We start from the raw sequence: 11,302 nt of genomic DNA on the forward strand, positions 1-11,302 counted from the left end.
TTGTCCACTTTTTACCCAGAGCCCTTATCATATTATCATAGCTATTTTAATTTCCTGGTCTAATATTTCTAACAAAGGTGCCATATCTGAGCCTTGTCCTGTTGTTTACCCAGTCTGTTCAGTCTGTGTGTGTTTCCACGTTTTTGTCAAGCCTATCCTTGATGAGGACTTCCTGGTGGCATAGTGGTTAAGTGCTACGGGTGCTAAATAATGGGTTGGCTATTCGAATCCGCCAAGCGCTCCTTGAAATCTCTATTGGGCAGTTCTGCTCTGTCCTATAGGGTACTATGTGTCGGAATCAACTCGACGGCACTGGGTTTTCTTTTTTTTTTTTTGTGTGTGTATGTTCGATGAGGACTGAAGGTAGGCAGTTTTCCCCCTATGTGGCATGTTAGATGGTGTTTGGTATTTCCCCTTCCTCAAGTCTATTAGGCTCTAAAAATTGGAAGTTGGTTAGGTTGGTTGAAAGGGTGGTAGAACCATTTCCTTTAAGGGTAGACCGTTGTCAAGAACACAGTAGTGTTTGCAGTTGGTTACTTTTTTTTTCCAACTGGAATTATGAGAGACTTTTTCTTACAGTTTGACAGTGAAAACCTAGTGAGTCTCCTTTATGAGAAATTCACCGAAGTGTGAAGGTACCATAAGGCTAGGCCCTGTGAAATTTCTTTCTCTCAGTTTCCAGGGATTAGTCAATTAGCAATGAAGTAAGGAGCCCTAGTGGCATAATAGTTAAGCACATGGCTGCTAACCAACAGAGTGTTGATTAAAACCAGCCAGCAACTCCATAGAAGAAAATACTTGGCTGTTTGCTTCCATAACGTTTCCAGCCTAGAGAATCCTATGGGGGTGTTCTGCTCTGTCACATTGCACTGCTATGAGTTGGAATCAACTCATCGGCACCTAATAACATATGATTCTAGGTCAGGAGGTGGAAGTAACGGTGGTGGCATTCTCTGTTCCCAGTAAGCAGTGATTCTTTGTAGTAGTGCATGTGTATCTCCAGCTTCTGGGATAGCAGATTGCTCTGTGAGTTCAGATCTGTGACAGAGCTAAGAAGAGTTGTTTCTTTTCAGGTTTTTCTTATTGTGAGCATGCAAGGGACATCCAAGTTCCTTTTATAGTGGAATGGAAAATGGAAATTCCCATCTAGTGTTTTTAGAGTGATTTTGAAATGAGAGGAGCTAAAAATACATAGAAAAAAGAAAGAAACAAAAAATCAAAACAAAACCCTCAAATACTTCTCCCAGTCTGTGCAGATTGGCTGTGTGCTGGGGCGCTCCTGAAACACTTATAGAGTGAGAAAAAGTGTAGGTCTTTCTCAGGTAGTTTCTGAACAGAAATTTTGCTCTAGGTATTTGTAGCCTGCTAAATTTCCCCAAACACACAGTTGCTTTTGAATATCCTGATTTTCCAAAGAAGTACTTCCCATTTTTGGCTTTTAGGCCTTAGGCTATCTATCGTATGTTTTGAGCATACTGTTTAGCCTGAGCCCTCTATGGGCTGTTAGTTCCCCTTGCAATCTTTCCTTATAAATGCCTGCCACCTTAGCAGCCTGGGTCGTAAGTTAGGTCAAAGAGACAAGGTCCTTGCATTAGTCCTTCAGGCATCCCCCAGAAAGATTAGAAGAGACACACAGAATGATTTTCTGTACTCTAACTGGAGCCAGGAACAGGGTCCCACCCTGGGATCAGAAGCAAGTGCTGCTACTATAAGATGACCACTGAGTTGGGGAAGAGATGGGGCAAGGGCAAGAAAAGAGACCACAAAGTTGCCTTACCTTTTTGAAGCCATCTTTTCCTTGATTCAGCATTTGCTGTGTTGATGTCAACTGTTGACTCTTTTCAGGATACTCACAGGGTAGCAACACCTTCTAGGTTTCTTTTCCCCCTTTGGTGGGGTGAGAGCTTCATATAACCTATCTCAGCGTCTTGCTGAACTTACCCACTTGATTCATTTTAACATTGCCCTTTGGTAGGGCTCTGAATGAGAGACTGGAACTCAGTAGGCCAGAATCCAAACGTGGCCACTTTCAGAGCCAGGATCACTGACAAGATCCAGCAGAGCTCTTCCAACCTCCACAGACTAACCCCCAAAATAAAACTGTTTTTTGTCACTTTTTCATTTTCTTATTTTGTATTTTTTTTCTAGTTTTTATATGCTTTTTCTCATCTTTTTCTCCTTTAATTAAGTTTTTATTTGCATGTTACTAGTTGCTGTTGAGTAGATAACAGTTCGCAGCAACACCAAACGTGCAAAGTAGAACTGTTTCACAGGGTTTTGAAGGTTGTGACCTTTCAGAGTCAGTTACGAGGCCTTACTTTGGAGATGCCACTGGGTGGGTTTGAACTACTAACCTTTTGGCTTGTCATCCAGGGCCTAAGAATTTGTGCCACCCAGGGGCCTAGTTTTTATTTAGTCATCAGTTTTTACCACTTTGAATCCTGTGTTGGCACCCATTGGCCCTAAGCTAAGTAAGACTTGACCCAAGTCCGAGATGATGCAGAGGCCTCTCGGCCATTTCTTCTGAGGAGGAGACCCATGTGTAAGACTACCAAATGCTCGAAAACCTCTGCAAAGGTACCTTCACCAAGGTGAAGTTGGCTAAAGCTCTCCTCACTGGGAATAAGGTAAGATCATTAGGGAGACCCAGCAACCTCCTGCAGCATCCACAGACTATCCTGAGAGGTTAAAATTATGAAGGCTTTCATTCATACCTTTTCTTTATTCTGCCCTAGAACTGTTCCAGGGAGAAGAGTACGACGGACTTCCCAGTGGATGTGTGGAGCCTGGGAGTCATCTTGTATTTGTTGGTGAGTGAATCCCTGCCTTTTGGTGGAAATGCCTTCGTGGAGCTGTGGGAGTATTTACTGTGAAATTGTTTGAAGTCATCAAGAATGAGAACACACTCCACATAGTGATGGAATAAGTAAGTGGAGGGGAGGTGTTTCATCATGCAAGGGCTCATGGCAGGATGAGGGACAAAGGGGCTCAAGCCACCAAATTCTGCCAGATAGTGTCTGCGGTGCAGGATTGTCATAAGAAGTGTATGGTTCAGAGGGGCCTGAAAAGAGAAAACCTACTATTAGATAAGAAAATGAGCAGCAAACTTTCAGGTCTTGACCTTGGAAATGAATTCAGCCTGGGCAACAAGCTGTATACCTCCTGTGGCAGTTTCCCTTCCTTTATTCTGCCATAGAACTCTTCAGGGTGAAAAGTATGACAGACCCCCCCTAGTGGATGTGTTGAGCCTGGGAGTCATTTTGTATTTGTTGGTAGGTGGATCCCTGCCTTTTGTTGGAAATACCTTCATGATACTATGGCAGGCGGTAGTGAAGGGACTTTCCCTTCCATATGACTATGCAGTATGAATACCTGCTGAGGAAAATTTTCATTCATGACCCTAGTGAGAGAGGTACTTCAGAGGCAATTCTGACACATCTGTGGGTGATGGTGGGTCATGAGGAACAAAAGCTGTATGTGGAGCCACACCCAGATTACAGTGACCCTGAGTGGATTGAGGTGATGTGTTACACATGGTGAGAGATTCAGTGCTTATTGATGATGCCAAAGTACAGTGTTGTGATAGTCATCTATTTGCTCCTGGTCGTAAAACACCTGAGACAGAGGGCCATAGCAGCCTGCAGTGGATGTTCATCCCATGGTGTACAGTGTACCCTCTTGTGCTAACCCAAGCAGAGGAGGTAGAGCGAGGCTGCCATTCCAGCCCTCTTAGTCTTCTAGCGCTGCTGTAATAGAAATACCACAAGTGGATGGCTTTAACAAAGAGAAATTAATTTCTTCACAATATAGTAGGCTGAAAGTCCAAATTCAGGGTGTCAGCTCCAGGGGAAGGCTTTCTTTCTCTGTCGGCCTTCTCATCAATTTTCCCCTGATAGAGGAGCATCTCAGGTGCAGGGACACTAGGTCCAAAGCATGAGCTTCGCTCCTGTTGCTGCTTTATTAGGGGTATGAAGTCCCCAACTCTCTGCTTGCTTCCCTTTCCTTTTTATCTCTTGAGACATAAGGGGTGGTACAGACCACACCCCAGGGTAACTGCTTTTACATTGGATGAGGGGTGTGACCTGGGTAAGGATGGCGTTACCATCCCATCCTAATCCTCTTTAACATAAAATTACAATCTCAGAATGGAGGACAGTCACAAGATACAGGGAATCATAACCCAGCTAAAGTGATGCACACTTTTTGGGGGGGATATAATTTAGTCCATGAGGCGTACCTAAAATTCCTCTCGCAATTATGCCAAAAAATATGCGGCCTGAGGAGGACCAGGGGTCAGGGCAGAAGAGCAGAAGCATAAGAACAACCCACCCTGGAGAGAAAGAAGGCCAGTCCTGTGACCTCTGTGAACAGCAACGTTTTCACAAACAAACACGGAATTGACCATTCCACAAATTAAGTGAAGACCACCTTGGCCAGGGCAACATCCACAATGCTTTGGATAGTCTATCTGATTCAGGATCAGGGGCCTCCATGGCATCTACCTGTACCTCAGTCTCTCCACCCCAGTCCTACATATACCACGAATCCAGGACAGACTCGGTGCAGCCCAACCAGGACTCTGGAGTGTGCTCCAGGGTGAGCAACAGTGACGTGCTGCAGTTTAGAACATCTTCCCAGTGTGTCTGTGAGGCTTCCTCCTCATCCCACACCATGAGCAGCAGTGGTGGAGCTCAGAAGGAACTGGTTTCCTCCAGGGAGAGTGAAAACTAAGCTCTTTGCATGCTAAGAAGCTGCAAGAGATTCCTGACCAGCCGAGTTTGCCTCAGATTGTGAGCCCAGCCTCTCCCTGTGTCAGCAGCGAGGGATGGCAGGGGGCCACTGAGATTTATTCAGTGTTATTTGCAGGATTACATGTCTTGGTTTGCCAGCTCAGCCCCACATATTTCTAACTCACTACAAGTAGTAAGAAGGAAAAGGAGGAGATATTGGGAATGATGAAGAATTTGGTAATGGGGGTCCATCCATTTAGCAGGACAATAAATTGAGAAATGACTCTGGACAGGCTTAAGTGATTGGAACTCAGTATTTGGAACGCCCCCGCATCACTTTGGCAAGCTCTTGCTCTTTCTTAAGCTGCACTACGTATTTTTCACAATGTAAATCCTGTCAACCATAGGCCCTTAGAAGTATTGACCTATTTTCCTACTAATTATAATGCTCTCTCTCCCCCACCAGTACAAGCCCTTTTCCTGAGGCAGAAATGAATCCCACTAACTAAGTGATCAAGGGCAGTGGTCACTAATCAGTACATGCAAGGAAGATAAAGTATATGGTATAAATTAGGTGGACCAAAGCATGTCTCAAAAAATCAGGAACTATAACTAGCTTGGAAGTTCTTCCCTAATGTAACCTTCTCACACTGTCAAAACACAAGTTTCTTTCTTTTTTTTTTTTTAAATAACACTCAGTATTTTGTATGTCCTATAGGAATTGTAATTGTGGCTGTGCCCCCAGTAATCAGGCATGGCTGCTGGGGGGTTATAGCAAAGCAATTTCTTATGGAAAATGGATTTAATCCCATGGAGCTATGTAAGCACTCTTCACGTGGGAGAGTCTAACCAAATTGACAACTACCTGCTTCCAGTGTGTGCTAGGCCTACCAAAACCATTAATACGGAAATCTTTGTTGGAAACTGATACCCAGTGTTAAAAAATATAGACATGTCACTGTACAGGAGACAGAGCCAACCATGAAAAGCTGAGAAGCAAGGTCAATTTGGGCAAAATTTATTGGCATGCCACCTCCAAGGCTACTAAAGTTCTATAAATGGGTGTGCTAGAAAAATTTCTCCTAGGGTGGAGACGATAGGGCAGGTGGTCTCCCTCTGAAAACAATAAACAGGTTCAGAAAAGGATCCAATGTATAATAGAATTGATGCCTATTCTTGAAATACTTAGGCCCACTTGAAAGTCTTCCATGTTGAGTTTCGCATGGCCCAGGATCTAATTTGATGGCTAAACTCCAGATTTTTTCACAAGGAAGAACATATGATGTCATTCCACAACTCGCCTGGTCTTCGGTCATTAGGGTTCAGTCAGTGAATGTATTCTTGAGATGGTCTCTAAATTCAGGTGGGACAAGCTCAAGGTCATACTGTGGCTCTTGTGGACTTGGTCTGATTTTCTTCAGCTTCAAGATGTTTCAGAAATAGACTGGAGGCCTTTCTTTCAAGTCATCTGTGTGTGGAGTTAAACCGACAACTTTCTGGTTTGCTGTTGAGTGCATCCCAAGGGACTCCAGAGAGATCTCGATGGCCATGTTAGTGAATCAAGTGGCTTTCCCTATTACAAGCTTTCCTTTGTCTGTCTGAACGGATGAATTTGGGAGTGTTTGTTTTGTTTTCATGAATTCTTTGCTTCATGTTTGCTGCAGCGGATCTGTAGGAATCTGAGAGCAAAGACGAGGTGGAAGGGCTTAAACCTGGAGAGGCCAAGCTGTTGTCGCTGAAGTTTACGTGGAGGAACCAGCTCCATGGAGCCCAACGAGATGATGTGGAAGATCTGCCAAGTGTGCGATGCCAACAGCTGCGAGTGGGATGTCTCCTGGGCATATGTGTTGCTGTGCACACGTGACGTGCAGGCCAAGAGGACTTTGTGCAGTGGAGGATGAAGGTATGCACACTGCCTTGATGATTGCTCAACAGGGTTCAAGTGAAGTGAATTTCGGGCACCTTTTTTAGGTGGGTTTTCCGAACATTGCCTTCAAAATTACAAAGGAGCTTAAACCTTGGAACTCCTGTTTTCTCTCAGGCAGCTCTGCTGCCCCCATTTTAAAGTGCAAGGTCCCTGGTGATTTTTGAGACAATGCTATTGAAGGCCTCAGAGGTCCCTGAAATTCTCTTCACTTTTACCCCATTGAGAGTCCTCCGAGGCAGGGTGCACACCTCCATCCTCCACTGAACGAAGTCCTGTTGTCCTGGTGTGCCATTCATACACAGCAGTGTGTATTTGTGGGTGAGATCCCAGTCACAGCCATTGGCATCCAACACTTGACAGACCTCCTGCAGCATCTCGTCGGGCTCCAAGGAACTGGTGATCTTCATCCTCCAGGTAAATTTGAGAGAGCGTGGTTTGGCCTGTTGAGGTTTGATCATTTGTGCAGCTTTGCTGTCCGATGCTTTGTGGTCCTTTTTGTCATATGTAAAACAAAGGCATCTTCTCATGAGCTTAAAGAACCTCCCAGTGGCCCGCTTCCAGCCCTGGCTGCTGACAGAGGAAGAGGCTGGACTCACAGTCTGGGGCAAACTCGGCTGGTCAGGTAACTCATGCAGTTGCTCCTCAGAGGAAGAGGCTAGACTCACAGTCTGGGGCAAACTCGGCTGGTCAGGTAACTCATGCACCTGCTCCTCATTTACGGAGCTTAGATTTGACATTCCCTGGGTAAAACTGGTTTTCTCCGGGGCCCCGGCACTCTCGTTGATGGTGTAGGCTGAGGAGGAAGGCACAGAAACACACTGGGGTGGTGTGATGGTCTGTGGCACCTCACTGTTTGTCACCTTGGCATACAGGTCAGAGTCCTGGTTGGGCTGTGCCCAGGCTGTGGTAGATTGCTGCCGCAGGTGGGCCAGGGCCAGGGAGAATGATGGAGAAGTAGACACCATGGAGGTCCCCATCCCTCCCTCAGATAGAGTGTTCAAAGCATCGCGGATGTAGTAACCAAAGGTGGGAATGGTGGGCTCGGTGTAACTACGCTGTTTGGGTTTAGGACAGACGGTAGGAGGCACTTCATGGGATGAGGAAGGAGTGTGGCTGTCGGTGCAATGGGCTTCAGCCTGGGGTTCCAGGGTGCTGGTGTGGCTGTCAATGTCATATGTGTCGTGACGCAGGATCAGATAGGTGGCGTTCGCATCATTGTAATTGTGGTTCAACAGTGAGTCATGAATGTCTTCCTGCACGTAACCCGTGTTCACCGTCACCTCAGTGTGCCAGTGGTTATCGTAGTCTGGGAGTGGCTGCACATAGAGCTTTTGTTTTTCTTCATGGCTCACCTTCATCCATAGATGTGCTAGGATGTCCTCTAATGTGGCTCTCTTTCTTGGGTCACAAATGAAAATTTTACTGAGCAGGTGTTGACACTGGCTAGACATGTGGAAGGGAACGTGATATTGTCCCTGCAGCACCTGCTCTCGCAGCTTCGTCAAGGTCTTCCCACGAAAAGGCAGAGATCCAGTTACCATGAAGTATAGGATGACTCCCAGGCTCCACACATCCACTGGGGGTCCGTCATACTTTTCTCCCTGAAGGAGTTCTGGGGCAGAATAAGGGGGAGTGCCACAGAAGGTATCCAGCTTGCTCCCTGTGGTGAATTGAGTTCCTAAACCAAAGTCTGCAAGTTTGATGTTCATTTGCTTGTCCAATAGTAAGTTTTCTGTTTTCAGATCCCTATGAACAATACCCTTGTCGTGGCAGTACTTCACCGCTGACACTATTTGTTGGAATTTCGTTTGGGCCTCTTTTTCGCTCATGAAGCCATGATTCACTAGGTGGTAAAAGAGGTCCCTTCCACTTGCATACTCCATGACTATATAGAGGGCGTGCTCATTCTCTATGACTTCAAACAGCTTTACAATATTTGGATGATGGAGATCCTTCATAATTTCTATCTCTCTGTATAGTCTGTGGAGGTCGGAGGACGTGTGCTGGATCTTGTCAATTATTTTAATGGCTACCTCTTGGCCGGTGATGATGTGCTGGGCCAGCATGACCTTGGCAGATGCCCCCTTGCCGATGGTTCTGAGGAGGTGGTAGCGTCCCACATGAGTTTCCTCCACAGCAGAGAAGGCTAAGTGGCTCTGCAGCATGTTGGCTATGGTGCGAAGGCGTAGCAGGCTTTGGGATAAGAGGTGCCCTGGTGGTAGGATTAAAAACTTAAAAACCCAAAACCCTAAAAAGTGGTGACTAAAAACTTAATGAAATATGGAAAAAATGAGAAAAAGTTAAAATATAATCAAAAAGGTAAAATGAGAAAAGAGGAAGTAAAATTTTAAAAACTGATAAAAATAAGATAAATTGTATATATAAACAAAACAAGAAATCAATGAGAAAGATTCAAAAAAGGAATAAATAACATGAGGATAAGAAAAAATACAAAATAAAACAATAATAGTAAGATGATAAAAAAATTAACAAGTACATAGAAAAAAAGAAAAATTGAGGATGTAAAGGAAGAATAAAATGAAAAACGAATGAATGCAAATGAGGAAAAACAAAGAGAAAATAAGAACAGCTGGCGAGGAAATAGAAAAACCACAATTTAAAGAGAAAACAAGCCAAGTTTGGTCACGATGTCTCAGGTCACTGAAAGAGCTTCCTGAGCCAGAAAGACCACAAACCTAGGTTTCCAGGGACTTATATAGGGGCTTGGCGTTCCAAAGAATTGGCTCCTTATGAGGTCACCACAAGAAATGGACCAATAAAAACGGGGGGTAATTGACTGTGCTTTTTGCTCTCAGGGATTCTTTACTCATTTTTTTTAGAAGAAAAATGTGTGTGTGTGTGTGTGTGTGTGTGTGTGTGTGTGTGTGTGTAGAGTGAGAATTCCACAGAGCTTTTCTTTCCTTTTTATTGATCTTCATGTTATTTTTTTTATTGTGTTCCAAATATACATAATAAAACACGCCATTTCAACAATTTCTACATGTGCATTTGTTACATTGCTTATATTCAAGCTGTGCAAGCATTTCACGGTTTATGTTCCAAATCATTCCACTACCTTTCACATAAACTCAATGATCCTAATCAAAAACTCTTCCTTCCCCCTCCCTGTCACCCCTGGTAACCACTAATAAGCTTTGCTTTGTGTATATTTGCTTCTGCCCTATAAGTGAGATCAGAATGCATCTCTCCTTTTCTGACTGACTGACTTTTCTCAGCTTGGTGTTTTCAGGCTTCATCCATGTTGTCGTATGCATCAAGACTTCATTTTTGGGAGTGTGTGTAATATTCCATTGGAAGTCCCTGGCTTGCACCAACAGTTAATTGCTCGTCTACTAGTTTGGGGGTTCAAACCCACCCAGAGACTTCTCAGAAGACAGGCCCGGTGATCTGCTTCTGAAAGGTCACAGCCTTGAAAACCTTGTGGAGCAGTTCTACTCCATTGTGTGTACGTACCAAAGTTTGTGTATCCATTCACCTGCTGATGGACATTTTGGCTGTGTTCATCTTTTGCTTCTTGTGAAAAGTGCTGCAGTGAACAGTTGTATATAGATTTCCGCTTGCGTTCCTGCCTTGCATAGTGGCTGTTGTTGTTATTAGATGCTGTCGAGTTGATTCTGACTCATAGCGACCCTAGGTACAACACAACAAAACACTTCTGGGTCCTGCCCCATCATCAGAATTGTTGCTGTGTTTGAGCCCATTGTTGCAGCCACTGTGTCAGTCTGTCTTGTCAAGGTCTTCCTCTTTCTCCCTAACCCTCTACTTCACTAAGTGTCTTAGTTACCTAGTGCTGCTATAACAGCAATACCACAAGTGGATGGCTTTAACAAAGAGAAATTTATTCTCTCCCAGTCTACAAGGCTACAAGTCCAAACTCAGGGTGCCAACTCCCAGGGAATTCTTTCTATCTTTGTTGTTTCTGGGAGAAGGTCCTTGTCATCAATCATTTTCTCCTGGCCTAGGAGCTTCTCAGCACAATGACCGTAGGTCCAAAGAATGTGCTCTGCTCCTGGCACATCTTTCTTGGTGGCATGAGGTACTTATATCTCTCTGATTACATTTCTCTCCTTTTATCTCTTGGAAGATAAAAGGTGATAGAGGTCACACCCCAGGGAACCTCCCCTTCCATCGGATCTGGGCTGTGACTTTCGTAAACGCGTTTGATCCCTTTCTATTCAATCCATGACATTCCACCTTGTTGTTGTTGCTAGGTGCCATCGAGTCGGTTCTGACTCATAGTGACCCTATGCACAACAGAGCGAAACACTGCCCGGTCCTGCGCTATCCTTACAATCGTAGTTATGCTGGAGCTTATTGTTGCAGCCACTGTGTCAATCCACCTCATTGAGGGTCTTCCTCTTTTCCGGTGACCCTGTACTCTGCCAAGCATGATGTTCTTCTGCAGGGACTGATTGCTCCTGACAACGTGTCCAAAGTATGTAAGATGCAGTCTCACCATCCTTGCCTCTAAGGAGCATTCTGCTGCACTTCTTCCAAGACAGATTTGTTCGTTCTTTTGGAGGTCCATGGTATATTCAGTATTCTTCGCCGACACCACAATTCAAAGGTGTCAGTTCTACTTTGGTCTTCCTTATTCGTTGTCCAGCTTTCACACGCGTATGAT

The 11,302-nt window shown here is 44.7% G+C and overlaps 1 protein-coding gene across 1 annotated transcript; it reads right to left on the minus strand.

The window, feature by feature from the left end:
* Positions 1-6,791: 6,791 nt before the first annotated feature.
* LOC135230482 (serine/threonine-protein kinase MARK2-like) lies at positions 6,792-10,664 on the minus strand. The gene has a single exon (XM_064279837.1). It carries the CDS (start codon positions 8,820-8,822, stop codon positions 6,792-6,794), a length of 2,031 nt encoding a protein of 676 aa, XP_064135907.1. The 5' UTR covers positions 8,823-10,664.
* Positions 10,665-11,302: the final 638 nt, after the last annotated feature.

Source organism: Loxodonta africana, chromosome 3, assembly GCF_030014295.1.
Source record: "Loxodonta africana isolate mLoxAfr1 chromosome 3, mLoxAfr1.hap2, whole genome shotgun sequence".
Lineage (NCBI taxonomy): Eukaryota > Metazoa > Chordata > Mammalia > Proboscidea > Elephantidae > Loxodonta > Loxodonta africana.